At 48.2% G+C, this 18,217-nt stretch overlaps 3 protein-coding genes across 3 annotated transcripts; 1 reads left to right on the top strand and 2 right to left on the bottom strand.

Annotated features, from left to right (window-relative positions):
* The first annotated feature begins 9,628 nt into the window (after positions 1-9,628).
* Positions 9,629-11,336, top strand: LOC119281945 (putative pentatricopeptide repeat-containing protein At5g37570). Its single transcript, XM_037562336.1, has one exon. The coding sequence runs from the start codon at positions 9,629-9,631 to the stop codon at positions 11,186-11,188; it is 1,560 nt and encodes a 519-aa protein (XP_037418233.1). The 3' UTR covers positions 11,189-11,336.
* A 667-nt stretch (positions 11,337-12,003) lies between these two features.
* Positions 12,004-13,206, bottom strand: LOC119278060 (thioredoxin F, chloroplastic-like). The gene is made up of 3 exons (XM_037559417.1): positions 12,753-13,206; positions 12,472-12,571; positions 12,004-12,375 (listed from the first exon to the last, which is right to left on the bottom strand). Exons 1-3 carry the CDS (start codon positions 13,085-13,087, stop codon positions 12,241-12,243), a joined length of 570 nt encoding a protein of 189 aa, XP_037415314.1. The 5' UTR covers positions 13,088-13,206; the 3' UTR covers positions 12,004-12,240.
* A 1,046-nt stretch (positions 13,207-14,252) lies between these two features.
* Positions 14,253-17,492, bottom strand: LOC119278059. The gene is made up of 5 exons (XM_037559416.1): positions 17,324-17,492; positions 17,003-17,208; positions 15,163-15,243; positions 14,595-14,945; positions 14,253-14,491 (listed from the first exon to the last, which is right to left on the bottom strand). The coding sequence occupies exons 1-5, from the start codon at positions 17,472-17,474 to the stop codon at positions 14,390-14,392; spliced, it is 891 nt and encodes a 296-aa protein (XP_037415313.1). The 5' UTR covers positions 17,475-17,492; the 3' UTR covers positions 14,253-14,389.
* Positions 17,493-18,217: the final 725 nt, after the last annotated feature.

Below are 18,217 nucleotides of genomic sequence, written 5' to 3'. Positions count from 1 at the left end.
CATGTAGGAGTACATGGTGGGTTGTTTCATTGAAGCCAACCTTAAGCACTGAGATCTGTATGTGTGATTTAAGATACAGCTACTACCATTCATTGGGCCCTGAAATATGACCCCGCTCAACTTCTTATTCACTCTAGTCCTCTATCCAGGAGTTGCAAGTAGTTTCTGGTGTTTGTAGTTTACTGGAAGCCGTGGACAGCGCTGACCCGCGGGGTGGGCTGTGATGCGGTAGGTACGTGGCCAGGAATACCGGGCACCCGTTAGGTGTCACGGAACCCTGTACACATCGTTCGGGGCCGTATGGGAAACCTCGGCCGGACTCCCTGCGGATGGAACCTGGATAGGCGATAAACCTGGACTAGAGACTTAGGTGTTTAGGTAGGTCGTGGTCTACACCCACGTCGGCTTTCGCTTGAAGTCTGCCGAGCACATGTCGTGTGCAGACGCTAAGTGGTGGAAACATGTATGAAGAAGTACACCCTTGCAGGGTTAACATTATCTATTTGAATAGCCGCGTCCGTGGTAAAGGACTACTTGGTTGCCTATACAGTTCATAGACAAGTAAATGGATACTACTAAAAATCTCAAGATAAGCGTGAGTGCCGAGGATGGCTTTTCCGTAGGATGACGGAGGTGGATCCTCGGTGGTGTATTGAAGTGGTGAGTAGTGGACTCGTGTGCGCAAAACCATTTCAAGTTGGTGTATCGTAGGATAGCTTAGCCAAGAGTCAAAGCTAGCTTGCTGCAATAACCCCACCAACCCCCCTTGATAATGTGCATGTATGTAGGATCTGATGTAAGTCTTGCTGAGTACCTTTGTACTCATGTTGCTTTAATTTACATTTTTCAGAAGACGCTGCAACCCCTTCTGATGGGTTCTTCGTAGACGTTGACATCGATGAGTAGACCGAGGCCCAGGTGGTGATCCTGAGCTTGTGAAGGACCACGTAGTATAGCCAGGCTTTCCCAAGCCTCTTTTATTTTACTAGTTGTCTGTACTCAGACAAGTTACTTCCGCTGTTGACTTGTATGTCTGTATGACTTGAATGCTGGGTCGTGTGACCCGTACTTGTGTGTATGCTATGTATGGCTCTCTGAGCCTTAAATAAAGTACATGTGTCGTAGAGTCATGTTGTGATGCCTTGTTGTATTTGCACATATCAAGCATATTGTGTGTATGATTGAAATGCTTGGTATGTGTGGGATCTGACTACCTAGTTGTTTATTCTTAGTAGCCTCTCTTACCAGGAAATGTCTCCTAGTGTTTCCACTGAGCCTTGGTAGCTTGCTACTGCTATGGAACACTTAGGCTGGCCGGCATGTGTCCTTCTTCGTTCCTGTGTCTGTCCCTTCGGGGAAATGTCACGCGATGGATACCGGAGTCCTGTTAGCCCGCTACAGCCCGGTTTACCGGAGTCCTGCTAGCCCAGTGCTACAGCCCGGATTCACTTGCTGATGACCGACACGTTCGATGCTGGGTCATGGATGTCTGTCCCTGTAGGTCCGAGCCACTTTGGGTTTACGACTAGCCATGTCAGCCCGGGCTCTTTACCATATGGATGCTAGCGACACTATCATATACGTGTGCCAAAAGGTGCAAACGGTCCCGGGCAAAGGTAAGACGACACCCGTGGGGATACCGTGCGTGAGGCCGCAAAGTGATATGAGGTGTTACACGCTAGATCGATGTGGCATCGAGTCGGGGTCCTGACACTTGGCTTGTGCGATGGCACCAGAATTATCACAATAAAGGTCCAACGATTTTACCGAGGCTGGGAAAATACCAAGATCATCCAGAAAATTCCGGATCCAAACACCTTCCTTTGCAGCTTCACAAGCCGCAATGTATTCGGCTTCTGTGGTAGAATCGGCCACCGTATCTTGCTTGGAACTCATCTAGCTCACTGATCCTCCGTTCATGACATACACAAATCCGGACTGTGATCGACAATCATCTCTGTCAGTTTGGAAACTAGCGGCGGTGTAACCCCTTACAACGAGCTCTTCCTCGCCTCCATAAACTAGGAACATCTCTTTAGTCCTTTTCAGGTACTTCAAAATAGTCTTTACCGCTGCCCAGTGACTCTCACCTGGGTTGGCCTGGTATCTACTTGTTAGGCTTATTGCAAAAGCAACATCAGGCCGTGTACATATCATGGCATACATGATGGATCCGATTGTCGAGGCATACGGAATCCTACTCATCTTGCTTCGCTCATCAGATGTCGAAGGACTCTAAGTCTCGCTTAGCCTTATACCATGTGAGAGTGGCAAGAACCCCTTCTTCGCCTCACTCATGTTGAATCACTTCAACACTTTATCTATATACGTGCTCTGGCTTAAGCCGAGCAGCCTCCTCGATCTATCTCTATAGATCTTAATGCCTAATATATAGACTGCCTCACCAAGGTCCTTCATCGAAAAATTCCCATTCAATGATTCCTTGACTAAGTTCAACATTGAAACATCATTTCCGATCAGTAGTATGTCATCCACATACAAGATCAAAAACACTATCTAGCTCCCACTTAACTTCTTGTATAAACAAGCGTCCTCTTTGCTTTTGATGAAACCGAGACCAGTGACGACCTCATCAAAAAAATATTCCAGCTCCGAGATGCTTGCCTCAACCCATAAATGGATCTCTTGAGCTTGCATACCTTACTAGCGCTAGTCGGATCAAAAAAAACCTCGGGTTGTATCATATACACGTCCTCGGTTAAATTCCCGTGAAGGAAAGCCGTCTTGACATCCATCTGCCATATCTCGTAATTGAAATATGCAGCTATAGCTAGTATGATCCTCACCGACTTCAGCATCGCTACCGACGAGTAAGTCTTGTCATAGTCAATCCGTTGAACTTGTCCATAACCTTTAGCGACAAGCCGAGCTTTGTGGATCTGAACATTTCCATCCACATCGGGTTTCTTCTTAAAGACCCATTTGCAACCAATGGCAGTTACGCCAGGTGGCAGATCAACCAAGTCCCAGACTTGATTCTCATCCATGGACTTTAACTTGGATCTCATGGCCTCCAGCCATGCCTCGGAATCTGGGCTCACCATCGCTTCCGCATACGTGGCCGGCTAGTCACTTTCTAGCAACAATACATCACGCACTCTGCGCAATCTTTCTGACCTTCATGGTTCCGGTGCCGCTTCCACTACGGGTTCCCTGACTGACTCCGGTATGATCTCATCACCAACCGAGCCGTCCCCGAGTGGTCCTCGAATTTATTCGAGTTGAACCGTCCTCCCACTGGCCTCCCGACTGAGAAACTCTTTCTCAAGGAAAACCCCATTCCGAGCAACAAGCACTTTGTTTTCTTCCCGGTTGTAGAAGCTATATCCCAAGGTTTCCCTCGGATATCCCACGAATATGCATTTTTGTGACTTGGGTGTAAGCTTGTCTAACATAAGTCGCTTGACAAATGCTTCACAACCCCAAATCTTTAGAAAAGACAAACTGGGACTCTTCCCAGTCCACATCTCATGTGGTGTCTTGTCTACGGATTTTGATGGTACCCTATTAAGTGTGAAAGCTGCAGTTTCTAGAGCGTATCCCCAAAATGACAAGGGTAAATCCGATTTGCTCATCATAGACCGGACCATGTCCAACAAGGTCCTATTCCTCCGTTACGACACGCCGTTTCTCTATGGTGTACCCGGAGGTGTGAGATGAGGTACTATACCTCGACTTTTGAGATGATCATCAAACTCCTGGCTCATGTACTCACCTCCACGATCAGATACCAGAAGCTTTATAGTCTTGCCGAGCTGATTCTCAACCTCGTTCTGAAACTCTTTGAACTTTTCAAAAGTTTCTAACTTGTGCCTCATCAAATAGATATATCCGTATCTACTCAAGTCGTCGGTAAAAGTCATGAAGTACTGATAGCCACCTCTGGCAGTTGTGCTCATTGGACCACACACATCACTATGTATAAGTTCCAACAGCTCGGACGCCCTCTCGCAACTCTTGGCGAAAGGAGACTTAGTCATCTTGCCGAGCAAGCATGATTCACATGTCTCGAATGACTCAAAGTCGGACAAAAGTTAGGATCCCATCATCATGGAGCTTCTCCATGCGTTTCAGACTAATGTGTCCAAGCCGGCAATGCCAGAAGTATGTCGGATTTATCTCATTAGGCTTATGCCTCTTGACATTCACGTTAACTCCGGTTCCGTTTCTAGATTCAATATAAATAGCCCATCAACAATGGGTGCATAGCCGTGGAACATACCGTTCAAATAAAACGAACAATCATTGTCCTTTAAATTGAATTCATAACCCTGACTCATCAAGCATAAGACAGAAATAATGTTCTTGCTTTGTTCCGGAAGGAAGCTGGAGCTGGAGCTGCATCCTGCCGACCTCCAATGCAACAACTCTTGCTTTGTTGCTGACCTTGATGTCAATCTCCCCTTGTGCCACACGCCTAGTTATTTCCAGCCCCTGCATCGAGTTGCAAATATGAAGAACCGATCCGGTATCAAATACCCAAGAGCTACTAGGTATGTCAGCAAGGTAAATGTCTATAACATATGCAACAAGTGTACCTTTGCCTGAAGAAGCATTTCCGGCCTTCTTGCCATGCTCTGCAAGCCACTTGCTACAGTTCCTCTTCCAGTGACCAGTTTCCTTGCAATGATAGCAAATGGTCTTCGAGTCCGGTCCAGACTTCGGTGCAGCGGCGGAGGTTACCGTCTCCGTGCCCTTTTCCTTAGCCTTTTTCTTGGACCAACTCTTCTTGAATTTAGCCGATTTCTGCACCATCAACACTTGATGCGTGCCTTTGTTAATATCCTGCTCTGCCACTTCGAGCATCCCATGCAATTCAGTGAGCTTCTTATCCATACCATGCATATGATAGTTCGAGATGAACGTCCCATAGCTGGGTGGAAGAGAACCCAGAACTGCATCAGTAGCCAGCTCATCCAAGAGCGGGAAGCCCAACCGATCCAACGCTTGCACATATCTGATCATCTTGATCACATGTTGGCTCAGTGGATCACCTTCCTTCAGCTTGCAATCCATCAAGGATCGCCAGATGTTGAACCTTTCGTCCTAGCCTGTGTCTGAAACATGCTCTTGAGACTCTCGATCATATCGTAAACCTTAACATTTTCGAAATGCTGTTGCAAATCGGGCTCCATACAAGCTAGCATCAGACAGCTGATTTCTGTTGATTCATCAACGGGTTTCTGGTAGGCATTCTTAGTTGTGGCATTATCATTATCGGCAGGTTCCTATGGAAGTGGATCCTCTAGAACATGTTCCTTTTTATTGTGCTTGAGAACAATTCTTAGATTTCTATACAGGTGGTAAAGTTTGTTCCATTCAGTTTATCCTTTTCCAGAATTGATTTCAATGCAAAGTTGGGTTGAGCAGGTGGTGCCATGATCTACAACAGAAAATATGCAATCACTAAGAAATGTGTTTATGTAGAGTAATTCTAGCCTAAACAGAAATACTCCCACTGAAGTCAGCATCCCTCCGCAAACTCTCAGTGATTCAGGATCCGACTAGCACATGCGACTAGTGAGCTTTAGCATCACTACTAGCCAACATACCTATCCGGTAAGCAACTCCTTGCTAATTGTATCTCTATACGACTCCTGTCGGTCGGGAAGGTACCTTATACCCTGGCTCCCAACCTTCTTTGCCACAAGGCCCAAAACCGTTTTGATAGCCTTGTCAAGTTAACCTGATGCAGTGCATGTTCGTGTCTGACACGAACCCTTCAGTTCAAGGACACCCAGCAGCACCCCAATTTTATGAGCCCACTACTAGACGTACTTGACGTGCGAAGGTGCAACATCGGGAATGGCAATTTACTTGATATTCATGAGGGATCTTTCTACCATTCTGACATGCATAGAAACAAAGAAGCATAACAATCACAAATAAACACATATTGTGAAATAGTATGGCTCCTTCATGGATGTTCTTCCAGGTCGGCTCCGACTCCGATGACCATCTAGGAACTCCATCTTGTTTGTCATGCCAAGACGCCAAGCCACCAACCTGATCTCTATTATCCAACTACTACAACTAGCAATGAATTTTACATAGAGTCACAAGTCGACACGCAGGTCATTATACAATATAATGACAACACTTTGGCTCCTGCCGGCTGACAAACATGAGACGCGGGCCATGTATAAATTACACACATGCATCACATACACATGAGCCATACTATTCACATCAAACCTGCAAAACAGAGTCACTCACATTCTACCGGTTTGAGTGGTCGTGTACGAAATACAAGGCGCTACGCACACGGCGGTCCCGATGGCGGATACCGACCGGTAGGGGCAGGTTGTGTCACGACCTCATCGACTCCGATCATCAGAAAACATAGCCTCATCGATACCCATGTGCAGTTGATCTCATCAACCGTGCACACAACCGATCTCATCAACGACAACAGATCTCATCTGCCGCCTCCACATATCTAATATGCATACGATCTGAATCCAAATCCTATAGCAGAGGATCTCATACCACTGTTGGGATCTACAGTAGGGTGCGTCGACTGCCAATTTAAAAAAAATCCTACGTGCAGAACAACCAAGAACATGCTACGGGAGATGGATCACAGATCGTTACCACTAGACGCGCAGTACCATGCCGCGGAAGAAGAGTTGGGGCAGCACATTCGTGTGGTTCGTCTCCTCCTTGTCCGATCTCCCTCGAACAGCCGGTCGTCGATTCCCACGTACAGGTTCGCAGGAGCGGCGCAAGTGCACCACCTCTAACGGTATCCGCGCGTGCAGGAGGAATGTCGTGCGGCAGACTGCTAGGTCCGATCACACAACCGGCAGTGAGTGGAGGTGTCTATTCACAACACATGCAAACCCTAGTGAAAGCGCTGAAGCGATCAACCGCATGAGTGTGTCGCACCTCCACTTTATATAGGCGTCCATCGCGGGCTCAACACTTGGGCCTCACATGGACCCTAAAGCCCACAACTCTACTCGGTCACAATCCGAATACAGGTCGGATCACATCCGACCAGTGTCCTCGGATCCGACCTCGTAGGTTCCTTCCCTTAAGCGCGCGACCCCTTAGGTTCAAATCGGCTTGGTCGCAGTTCGGATCACCTCCGAACTGCATGATTGGTAGCGGCCTCTAGCAAGGCATGCCGAACACCAAGCAGACTATGAAGCTGGTTAGGCGAACCTGTATAACATGTCACACTTCTGTTCCCTTTGCCACACGATATATGTTGTCGGGCTCAAGGCGAGATTGTCATCCTTGTAATAGCCCGACCTCTTTCTCCTCCAGTGATGCCGACCACCATCCAGATTATCTCATAATCCTTGTCGCATGGCCATGCTTATCCTGGTCGGATCACACGAGGGGCCCAGAGTATATCTCTCCTAATCGGAGGGGCAAATCCCATCTTGCTCGACCATGTCTCGCAGCATGGGTCTGGACAAGCCTGAGACCCACCTTTGTAACTACCCAGTTACGGAGTAGCGTTTGGTCGGCCCAAAGCAGGTTTGTCACCATCCCAAGCACATGCGTCAGCTCAGGTCTTAGGACATAGAACGTATGTTGTACTAGAGACTCACAGATGACATATCGCAGCATCTCATAGTTGGGTCTGTCCGACTCGGACCTTATCTCGACTCAGATCCGACTACGTCGAATCCGACCAGACCTTTCCAAGTCCATATTATCCGGTTAGCATCCAATGCTCCATGTCTAGTGAGACCAAGCCATCGACCGTGTCATATGCTAGTCTAGTCGGCTGCGCGTCCACACAGCCCTTTCGACTAGGGACCTTTTAGGTCAGTCATCATACAATGCATAGTCCCACAAACAAGTCACGTACTTGCTAATACACATCATTGATAATGTCCAAGGACTATCTTTATTCATTAACACAGGAAATATCATCATACATAATTGCCTCTAGGGCATATCTCCAACAGATGTATCCCGAAGTTCACACCCGTGTAGATGCTAATCTCTGTTTGAAGCGGTGTGGAGGCACAATGCTCCCCAAGAAGCCACTAGGGCCACCGTAATCTCTTCACACCCTCGCACAATGCAAGATGTCGTGATTCCACTAAGGGACCCTTGACGGCGGTCACCGAACCCGTACAAATGGCAACCCTTGGGGGCGGTCACCGAACCCGTACACTTTGGCAACCCTTGGGGGCGGTCATCGGTACCCGTCAAATTGCTCGGGGCGATCTCCACAACCTAATTGGAGACCCCGCCGCTTGTCCGGAGCTTTACACCATAATGATTGAGCTCCGAAGTACCACCAACCGTCTAGGGCGCCCAAGCACCCAAGAGGAACAAGCTAAAGGGTACCAAGCACCCAAGAGTAATAAGCTTCTCAACTTGTAACTTCCACGTATCATCATGGAGAACTCAAACCAATGCAACTAATGCAATGGCAAGGGCACACGGAGTATCCAAGTCCCTCACTCTCAAATCCCACCAAAGCAATGAATGCTATGGAGGAAAAAGAGAGGAAGAACAAGAAGGAGAACACCAAGAACTCCAAGATCTAGATTCAAGGGGTTCCCCTCACATAGAGGAGAAAGTGATTGGTGGAAATGTGGATCTATATCTCCTCTCTCTTTCCCCCCCCAAAACTAGCAAGAATCCATGGAGGGATTGAGAGATAGTAAGCTCGAAGAAGGTCAACAATGGGGGCCAAACACGAGCTTGAAGGATAATTCCCAATGGGGAAGAAGAAACCCTTTTATAGGTGGGGAAAAAATCCAACCATTATCCCCATTCTCAGCCCGCAGCGGGCGGTACTACCGCTCAAGAGAGCGGTACTACCGCTTGCGCGGACGGGTGGTACTACCGCTCAAGGGAGCGGTACTACCTCTTATGCGAGCGGGCGGTGATGAAATTTTGCAAGCTATGAAAACATTTGTCAAAGTTTCACTAATTTTTTTTACTGTTTGCCTGAGCTCATATGAGCTCAGGATTAGAACAACCGCGTTCAGAATAAATTTGCTTTTCTTAGAGCTCCGTTATTTTTTTAGGGATGAGAGCTCCGTTATTTGGCAAGCAATTTTTTTAAGGGTTGGCAAGCCCGAAAATACAAAGGTGAACATGGTTCCACACGCACCCACGTGAATAGTAAATTCAAAAAAAAATACTAGAAAATTTTAAAAAATATAAAATTTTAGGTATCAAACTTGGTTCACCATTCTACTCAAGTGTGAAGTTTCATGAATTACTGACATCCGTGATATTCTCAGTGAAGAAAATACAATTCGGCCCTTACTATTCATCAACAATGTTTTTAATATAGCTTCCATTTTGTCATTTTTATGCAGAATGTCAAGGATGTCATTTCTTCGTGAAACTTCATATGCGAATATACCGGTCGACTATGCATATCACAAAAAATATTCAGATTTTTTTATATTTTTATAGTATTTTTTACTATTGATAAGGGATGTGTGTGGAACCATATTCACAAAATCCGTGTCCCTGGCAAGCCATGGTAATTTTGCTCGGACGAACTTGTCCGACTCGACCGTCATACTCAGCCCAGGAGTACTAACAAAGCCCAATCTGCAAGTTGAAAACCGCACAGCACAGTGCATAACATGCCCCCAGCCCGAACAGTTCCTTAGCTACTATGGCGGCCCGACCAAACCGCAATCCACGCCTCGACCACCTCTCCCGCGTCCTCGCCTCCGACCACCCGCCCCCGCCGGCGGCCGCCGTCCACGCGCGCCTCATCCGCGCGCACGCCGACACCCCTCCACCCGTCATCCGCTCGCTCCTCAACCATGCCATCCGCAGCCTGTCCAAGCCGCGCCCTCACGCCGCGCTGCGCCTGCTCCTCCTCATGTCGCGCCTGCCCGTCTCCCCCGACCACTTCACCGTCCCCTTCGCGCTCAACGCCGCCGCGTCCCTCGGCCTCCTCCGGCTCGGCGCGTCCCTGCACTCCGTCGCGCTCCGCCTCGCGCTCGCCCCCACCTGCCTCCCCGTCGCTAACGCTCTCGTCGCCCTCTACGCCAAGTGCGACGACCTCCCTGCCGCGCACGCCGCGCTCGCCGACATCCCGGTGCCTGACGCCGTCTCGTTCAACTCTCTCCTCTGCACACACGCCCGACTCGCCTCTGTGGCCGCCGCCGAGTCACTCTTCACCTCCATGCCCTCCAGAACCCAGGTCTCCTGGAACGCCATGGTGGTCGTCTACGTCAATGCCGGTGACTTTGCCTCTGCTCACCGGGTTTTTGATGAAATGCCTACCAGAGATTCCGCCTCCTGGTCTGTGTTGATTATTGGATACTGCAAAAGCGGGTCGATGCAGAGCGCGCGGGAGCTGTTCGATAAAATGCCAGGGAAGAATCTTGTGACATGGACAGCGATGATAAATGGGTATGCTCAATGTGGGCAGCCTAAGGAGTCACTTGCGTTGTTTAGGGGACTAGAGGCTGCTGGGATTGAGCCAGATGCAGCCACCATGGTCGGAGTTATCTCCTCTGCTTCCCAGATAGGCAGCACAGTGTTAGCTGGGTGGGTTGGAACCTATGTTGACAGGAAGAGGATTGAAAGGAATGAGAAGGTGCTTACAGCACTGGTAGATATGCATGCCAAGTGCGGGAATGTCGAGCAGGCTCTCAATGCTTTTAGGGAGATTGAACATCCGGATGCATACCCTTACACTGCACTTATTAGTGGGCTGGCGACTCATGGGCACGCAAAGCTGGCACTTCAAGTGTTTGAACGGATGCAAGCTCAGGCAGTTAGACCTGATCCGATCACTTTCGTCGGAGTGCTTACTGCGTGCAGCCATGCAGGGCTTGTTGATAGAGGGTTGGGCTATTGGGAAGCAATGGTGCATGAGTATGGGATGAACCGTCGGGCAGATCACTATGCCTGTGTTGTCGACATGCTTGGTCGTGCAGGGAGGCTTGAGGAGGCTTTTGAGATGGTCCAAACAATGCCGATGGGGCCCCATCCAGGTGCTCTTGGTGCCCTGCTTAGTGCGTGCAAGACGCACGACAATGCTGAGATTGCTGAAGTTGTTGCAAATAAGCTTTTTGAGTTGGAACCTCGAAATACTGGGAACTATATACTGCTGTCGAGTATATATGCTGGGAGAGGACAATGGGAGGAGGCAGAAAGAGTTCGGTCGCTGATGAAAACAAAATTACCCTTCAAACAGCCAGGGTCTAGTTGGTTTTAGGATCAGCAGAGGGAGCAAGGCAAGATGTCTTTTGAGGAGCTGAAAAGCACCACAAACATTTCTGTTTGCTATATGTTAAATCGGTGCAGGCTGAGGCAGAAAACATGGCTAATTGAACTATCAAGACTGCAACTAAGTTGGGATGCTAGCAAGGTACCTTCATTTCTTCACAGCTCATTTTATACTTGGAACTCACCATGGTTAATTTATATTGATTTGCGTAGGTATTCAGAGTTACTTTTCTATAATAAGTTTGTAACCTCCACAAGCAGTTTAAGCTCTGCATCTTAGATATGTATTTTTTTAACAAAACTAGTAAAATGTACCTGCTTTGCACTCCATTTAGATATATAACAGCATGGAAAAATACACTCTGACATTTATTTCCTTTCCTGGAATCATATTGGCAAGATCCAACTCTATCCCAACTTGGTTCTTACCCCTCTAGAATCCAGATTGTTCTTAGTCTCTTATTTTATTAGAGAATCAGATAAGCATGGCGAAAGATGTTTCTAGAACACATCAGATGATAGAGTTGGGGTTCAGTTAGAAGGCAACGTGCAAAATCTTATGAGTTGAAAACTTTATTCAACAGATGATAATGTTCGGATTGCCATCTCAACCGTTTGATAGAGCATATCCAATGGCTAATATTTGAAGTTATGAGACACTTTATAGATATTTAAGCTATGGTTACATGGTATAATAGGAATGAATTGAGTAAAGCAATCTTAGCTCAGTGTCACGATGCCTACATCTGTAAGAACAAGATTTTTTTAATATGATTTGCAAAACATGCTTGGTATGCCTGCAAATTAGTGAGATCAGGAAGCAACCGTATTTTCAGAAAGATTGAAATGACTATTTACAGCATAAACTCCACATGGATGGGTGTATATTGTCCAGAACGATTGGTAAATCATCATAAGCAGAAGAACTATAATAACTGTTTTTCTCCACGGTGATTATCCACTTCCACAAAGGCTGTTTTCATCCCATAGTGTACACTAGTGATAGCATGCTAACTGCTGCATTTCTTTCCAGGGAATTGCTCAGCTTGACTTCACTTCCTCAATCGCACGCGCTAATTCATCAATCTTCGCACCAGTGACCTCCTTTGCAACCTTCCCATCCTTGAAAATCTTGAATGTTGGTACAACCCTTATGCCAAGCTCCTTTGCAAGAGGCTACAATTGACAAGCACCAAGAAGCTTACCATGATATATTCAAACAAAATACAAGATACACATGAGACAGCAAGATGGTTCCAGTTTCTAACATACCCTGTTGTCTTGATTGCAATCAAGCTTGAGGAACACGACGTCGTGGTCCTTCTCAGACATCTCCTGGAATTTTGGTGCCATAACTTTGCAAGGGCCGCACCTGCAGACAAGGAAGTTTCATCACTCTGCTGCGGGATGACATCTGGTCTTGATTATAACAATACCCATGCATCTCTAAATAATCTGGCCTAGCTTGTATGTCAGGAATATGTGAGATTGAGACAGTAGTTCATCAGTGAAGAAGGGCTGAAACGGAGAAATGCATGGGGCTTGCACAGTACCATTGGGTGTACATGTCGAGGACGACGGGCTTCTCCCCTGCTGCCTTGACAATTGGCCAGAAGGTGTCCTTGCAGACCTCCGTGACCTGCCCGGTCACCGCCACCGCCGCTGTGGGCGCTTCCACCTCGCCGGCTCCCGTCGTGGCTGTCTCCAAGCCGCCGGATTTCACCGGAGCCACTCCTCTCCCATCAGAGGCAGACACCGCCATCAGGCTCCTCTTCTGAGAAGCCGCCACGCAGGCCAGGAAGCGGCCGCAGGCGGCGGGGCGGCATGAGGAGATGGCCGGCGAGGAGGCCGTGCTCTGCGGCGAGGAGACGGAGAGGCGTAACGCCATTAGCTGCAGGAGTTTTGGAAGGTAACGCCCCCAACGGGTGGTGTGAATTGGTGGTGTGCAGAGCGGTGTTTTCTCTGAAGCAGCGGCAGCAGATGAGTGGGTGAGCTTGAGGGGAAATCCCGGTTGCTTGGTGGTATATATCGGCTATCGAGCAGAGATGGTTTCTTCTGAGAATGGACGTGGCTGCCCTCGGAAGTTCCTGCGGTTTTGTGGTGACGCTGGATCCTGTACTTGTGAGCACCGAGGGTGTTTTGGCTAACCGGAAGATCTGATCGTGTGGTGCCCTGCTCGGTTTCCTTGTTCCATCTGTTCCACGGACAGCGTGTGTGACATCTGTATATGACACTTGCACCGGCGACTTGTGGGCTACGGACCTTATGAGCCCACACACGGCCACAGGTCGTCGCCACATGTGTGTACCGTGACTAGTTGATGACTCCTGAGGTATCACGATGGATATTAGGAGTACATGGAATCAGCATCTTAGATGCTTCTCCTTCAATTTCTGACTGAAACGAGTAAAGTTACGACGCCTGCTTTGTCTTCATCTAGTACGTTCTGCTTCAATTACTTTCAGATGCTTCCTCCAAAAAAAAGGCACTTTCATGATGCAGCGTAATTCAGGGCAGCTCTGCACTCCCCAGTGAACAAAGTAACCAGCATCTCCAAAAGAATCAGTATCAGACGAGAGAAAAACACTGGCCTCTCTCTCTAGCAGAAGTATAGATCGCGATTGTACCGCGCGCGTGCGCCACGTTGTGCGAATTCTACCTGTCTCGCCAGCAAACCTATACAGCTTGCACAAAATCTAGCTTGGATGGCAATGTCTGTGGCTCCGCTAGCTTCTTCAGAGAAGCAATGGAAAGTTCCGGCCGGAGATATTTTACCGGGAGACGCCAGAGATCCTGCGACGTGCGGCTACGATCGCGACGCAAGGTAGAAAAACATGTAGCCACTGCGGACGGTAGCGGAGCGGCAGCAACCTCACTGTCACGGATAGGTCGAGCAGCGGCAGCAACTGCGTGGCTGGTGAGCTTGGGCGAGCCAGAGGCTGATGCTCCTTCGTTGCGACCACAACTTCCAAGTGTTTGCTCGGCCGTGCCCAACCCTGGCCACTGAAATCACTACCAACCAAGTGATCAATGGCAACATAGTGACCATCAAGTGACTAGTCTCAAAAACTCATGCCTGCGTGGGCATGCGTGCTATATGAGTATGTTAGACATCGATACACGGGTACGTATATACAGACAACCTTATTCCAGAGAATTCAGTCACGAGCCGTAGCTATTACAGTCATCATCACAGAGTCGTTTTCAGGAACTGTACAATGAAGTAGAGGACGGCCAGGAAGAGCCCAATCTGAACCACGTCCTGGTTCAGATCATCCGGCCTTGTAAAAAACTGCATCATGAACGTCAGAAAATAACAGCCGTCAGTAATCGGCATAACCAAACTTCACTTCTCGTGAAATCAGCATGCAGATCATAAAAGGATCATGTAGTACCTTAGTGGGATCTCCCAGGGGGTCGGGATAGACCTCCAGATTGTCGTCTTTGTTCAGCCGCGACACCACGCCCTTGGCAGCCTCGATCGTGTCCTTGCCGGCCTCCACGGTGGAGTAAACCCTCCTGGAAAACCAGAAGTAGGTCTGCGCGAGAGGGGACGACGCGGAGAGGTCCCAAGACTCGAAGTGCTCCAACACCTGCCCGCTGATCTGGTTCAGGACAAACTGCGAGTCGACGCGGACGACCAGCTCCCCTCCCGCGGCCGCAAAGAAGGCGTTCTTGGGTTTCCCCCTCAGCGTCCACTTGATGGTCAGAGTGCTTGTGGATTGCATTGACATTTCCTGGACTGTCTGACGCAGTAACCAGAGTGTTGATTAGATGGCATCATGCTTGAAACGGGTACCAATGAATGATGTACCGTGTGGGAAGTTTCATGGAGTGTGTGATTCCATGCAATTCCAGGGACTGATTTTGCGTTCATCGACATGCGTAATTAAACCAACAGTTGTTTGTGGTGAACATATATGAGTGGAATAAGTAATGGCATGAAGCTCGATCAATCCTTACCACCGTAGGTTTTTCCAGGGCCTCGGTGATCCACAATGGCCTCTTGTACTTCTCACGCCCCACAAATGACCTGAGAGGATCCTGAAAGAAGAAAGCAGCATGTCACCCTAATGATATGATATATGCGTGTAACCTGAACTCTGCAAGTATCCCATTCATGCACTGGAAGTGCATCTATTGAGGCATGGACACATCAGTCTTCTCAGTTTTGCATACTTTGGCATGTTGGGAATTCAAACACGAACTTTATTCGCAGCAAACGTTCTGAACAACACCTTAACATTCATGTTCACTAGCTAGAAAGAAGAATTTTACAGAAATATAAGGTCATTGCTCATAGGATCGTATACTTGTATGTTTATTGGTCATCAGTTCATTGCACAAGATCGGTATATCTGCTTATTAAATGTAAGCTTTTTTTTACTAATGTTACTAATAACCGGATTAATCGTGTGGTGGACCATGTGGTTCGGCATACACAAATGACATTTATGCAAGGGAGGGACATCCGGAAGGGGCTTTCATGTCATGAGACTATGCATAACCTACAGCGGAATAAGATGAGTGGAGTCAATTTTACTTCTTTTTTTGAAATTGAGTCAATTTTACAATTGATTTCGAGAAAGTTTATGATGAAGTCAAATTGTCTTTTTCTCTCCAAGGTGGTGTGCTTGGGTTGACCATGATGTTGACATTCTTCACCAAACTCCAAGGTGGTAGCTGAGTCTCCCGTCTTTTTAAGTTTTAACACAGTTGCCTACATGCTTGTCATCCTAATTGAAAGTGGCAAAGTTGACAGGCAGATTGATGGGATGGTGCATAACATTGTGGATGTAACAATTCTTTTTATGGAACATGACCTCGAGAAAGAACGCAACCTCAAGGTAGAAAAACACGTAGCACCGCGGACGTTGTTGTATTTTGTCGTGGCAGTATTTTGTTGGCATTGTTGCTACCCAGAAATGATGTGTTATTTGACAAAACGAGCATTTCTTCACCCATGTGGGATATGAACTCATGTACACAAGTCTATGCTTCTCAAGATGGAGGATTAAGATATGGCCATGGCAGCATGCCTTGGCCTGGAGTGGAGACAGAGCTTGAAGGTGGCCTGGGGCCTGGCCCAATCCTGGCGCCACCACTAGATGGCCAAGGAGAGCACCGTTCCGTTAACACCATTGTGAGGTCCTTAGCACCTCTCCTCCTAATATCTTGCTCAGGAGCAACCTAATTGGACAAAGTTGGTACTCCCTCCGTTCGGAATTACTTGTCTCGAAAATAGATGTATTTAGAACTAAAATACGTCTAGATACATTCATTTCTACAAGTAATTCTGAACGGAGGGAGTAGGTTGCATGGGCTACTTAACGGGCTCAAAAATGTTCACCTCTCAGATGAAGATGAGCAGCGATGAAATCCTACCCCTGGGCCCTAGTGTGCTCTTATTGCTGTTTATCGTGGCAGTATTTTGTTGGCATTGTGGCTACCCAGAAATGATGTGTTATTTAACAGAACAAGCATTTCTTCACCCATGTGGGATATGAACTCATGTACACAAGTCTATGCTTCTCAAGATGGAGTATTGAGATATGGCCATGGCAGCATGCCTTTGCCTAGAGCTAGTAGTCATTGAGCTTAATGCCGATTCCCTCTACAGATAGGCACTTCCTTGTTTTCCATTCCATTTTTTTTTTACTTTCGCACCTGCTTTGGTTGTGTACATCTTAATATGCCGAAGCTAGAGATGAACTCTGATCGATAAAACTTCTATTGGCGGAAAAATGGTCATCATACAAGCTGAATCGACAGCTGGGAGCTGCAGCCTGCAGAGGGCACGCACCTTGTATTTGACGGCGACGGCGTAGCAGCTGAGGGCGCGGTTGTCCTGGCGGATCTCGAGGATGTCCCTGGCGATCTGCCTGGCCGTGGACTCCACGTACGGGCTGCTTATGCACTCGAAGTCGTTGCACAGCTCCCCGAAGTTCAGGCCGTCCACCAGCCTGTCTGTCTCCGACCTCGTCTCCACCTCCTTGGAGTCATCCACCACTGCCCCGGTCACCCAGCACGAACGCGGTCAGAACTCGGAAGAAATAGGATCATACGTACGTGGAGTGCATAAGCAGAGAGATGACGGCGGGGCAATGGTCTCAGCCGGTCTCACCGTGCAAGGGGGCGAGGCGGGGTCGGCGGACGCCGGCATGGGCAGGTCGGCGGTGGAAGTCTGAGACGGTTCGCCGGAGGAGGAGCGTGGAGGAAGGGGAGGGAGACCGGGAGCAGGAGCAGGAGAGAGCGGCGGCGGCGGTGGTGGCCATTGGTGGCCCATTGCGCGGTCGGCGTGGCGGGACGTCAAGGTGTGGTGCGGTGCGGATAAGGCCGCGGCGCGCCACGGCCTCTCGTTCCGTCCTGTGGCCTCCGTGGCCCAACCCCAACTGCCTAATTTCCATTTCCGTTTTTGAAGTAGGACTATTGTTTTTTCGAAATCACTAATTAAAAAGTATTCCTTGCGGAGATCACTCCAACTTTCCCAAGTTGTGATAAGTGGCGCGCTGCATGTGCGTGCGTCATTTGTCGCAACCTGGGAGTTTCTCCTTTTTTCGTAGATCCGTTTATTAAAAATGTTTTATCTCTTAAACCGTACGTCCAAATCTCGAACCGTTTTCGCTATTGGATTCCTCGCGTTGAGATCTTCAAAAGTAGATCCCATGTTGATAGATTTTGACGAACTTTTTTTTCATAAAAAAACCGGACGAAAAAACCCGACGAAAAAACCGAACCGGGAACATGGGTTTTTTTCCCTTTCCGAAAGAGGCACGCCCGTGCCTCCGACGAAATCACAACCGTGCCTCTCGCGGAAACAAAATCGTGCCTCTCATGAAAGAAAAAAAAACAGAAAACGCGTTTTTTTCCTTTTCGGAAAGAGGCACGCCCGTGCCTCTCGCGAAAGCACAATCGTGCCTCTGGCGGAAGCAAAACCGTGCCTCTCGCGAAAGAAAAAAAAACAGAAAACGCTTTTTTTTCCTTTTCGAAAGAGCCTCTCGCGAAAGCACAACCGTGC

This window comes from Triticum dicoccoides, chromosome 3B (assembly GCF_002162155.2).
Source record: "Triticum dicoccoides isolate Atlit2015 ecotype Zavitan chromosome 3B, WEW_v2.0, whole genome shotgun sequence".
Taxonomy (NCBI): domain Eukaryota; kingdom Viridiplantae; phylum Streptophyta; class Magnoliopsida; order Poales; family Poaceae; genus Triticum; species Triticum dicoccoides.
Note: the sequence above shows the minus strand (reverse complement) of the source record. Positions and strands in the feature narration are given on the sequence as shown.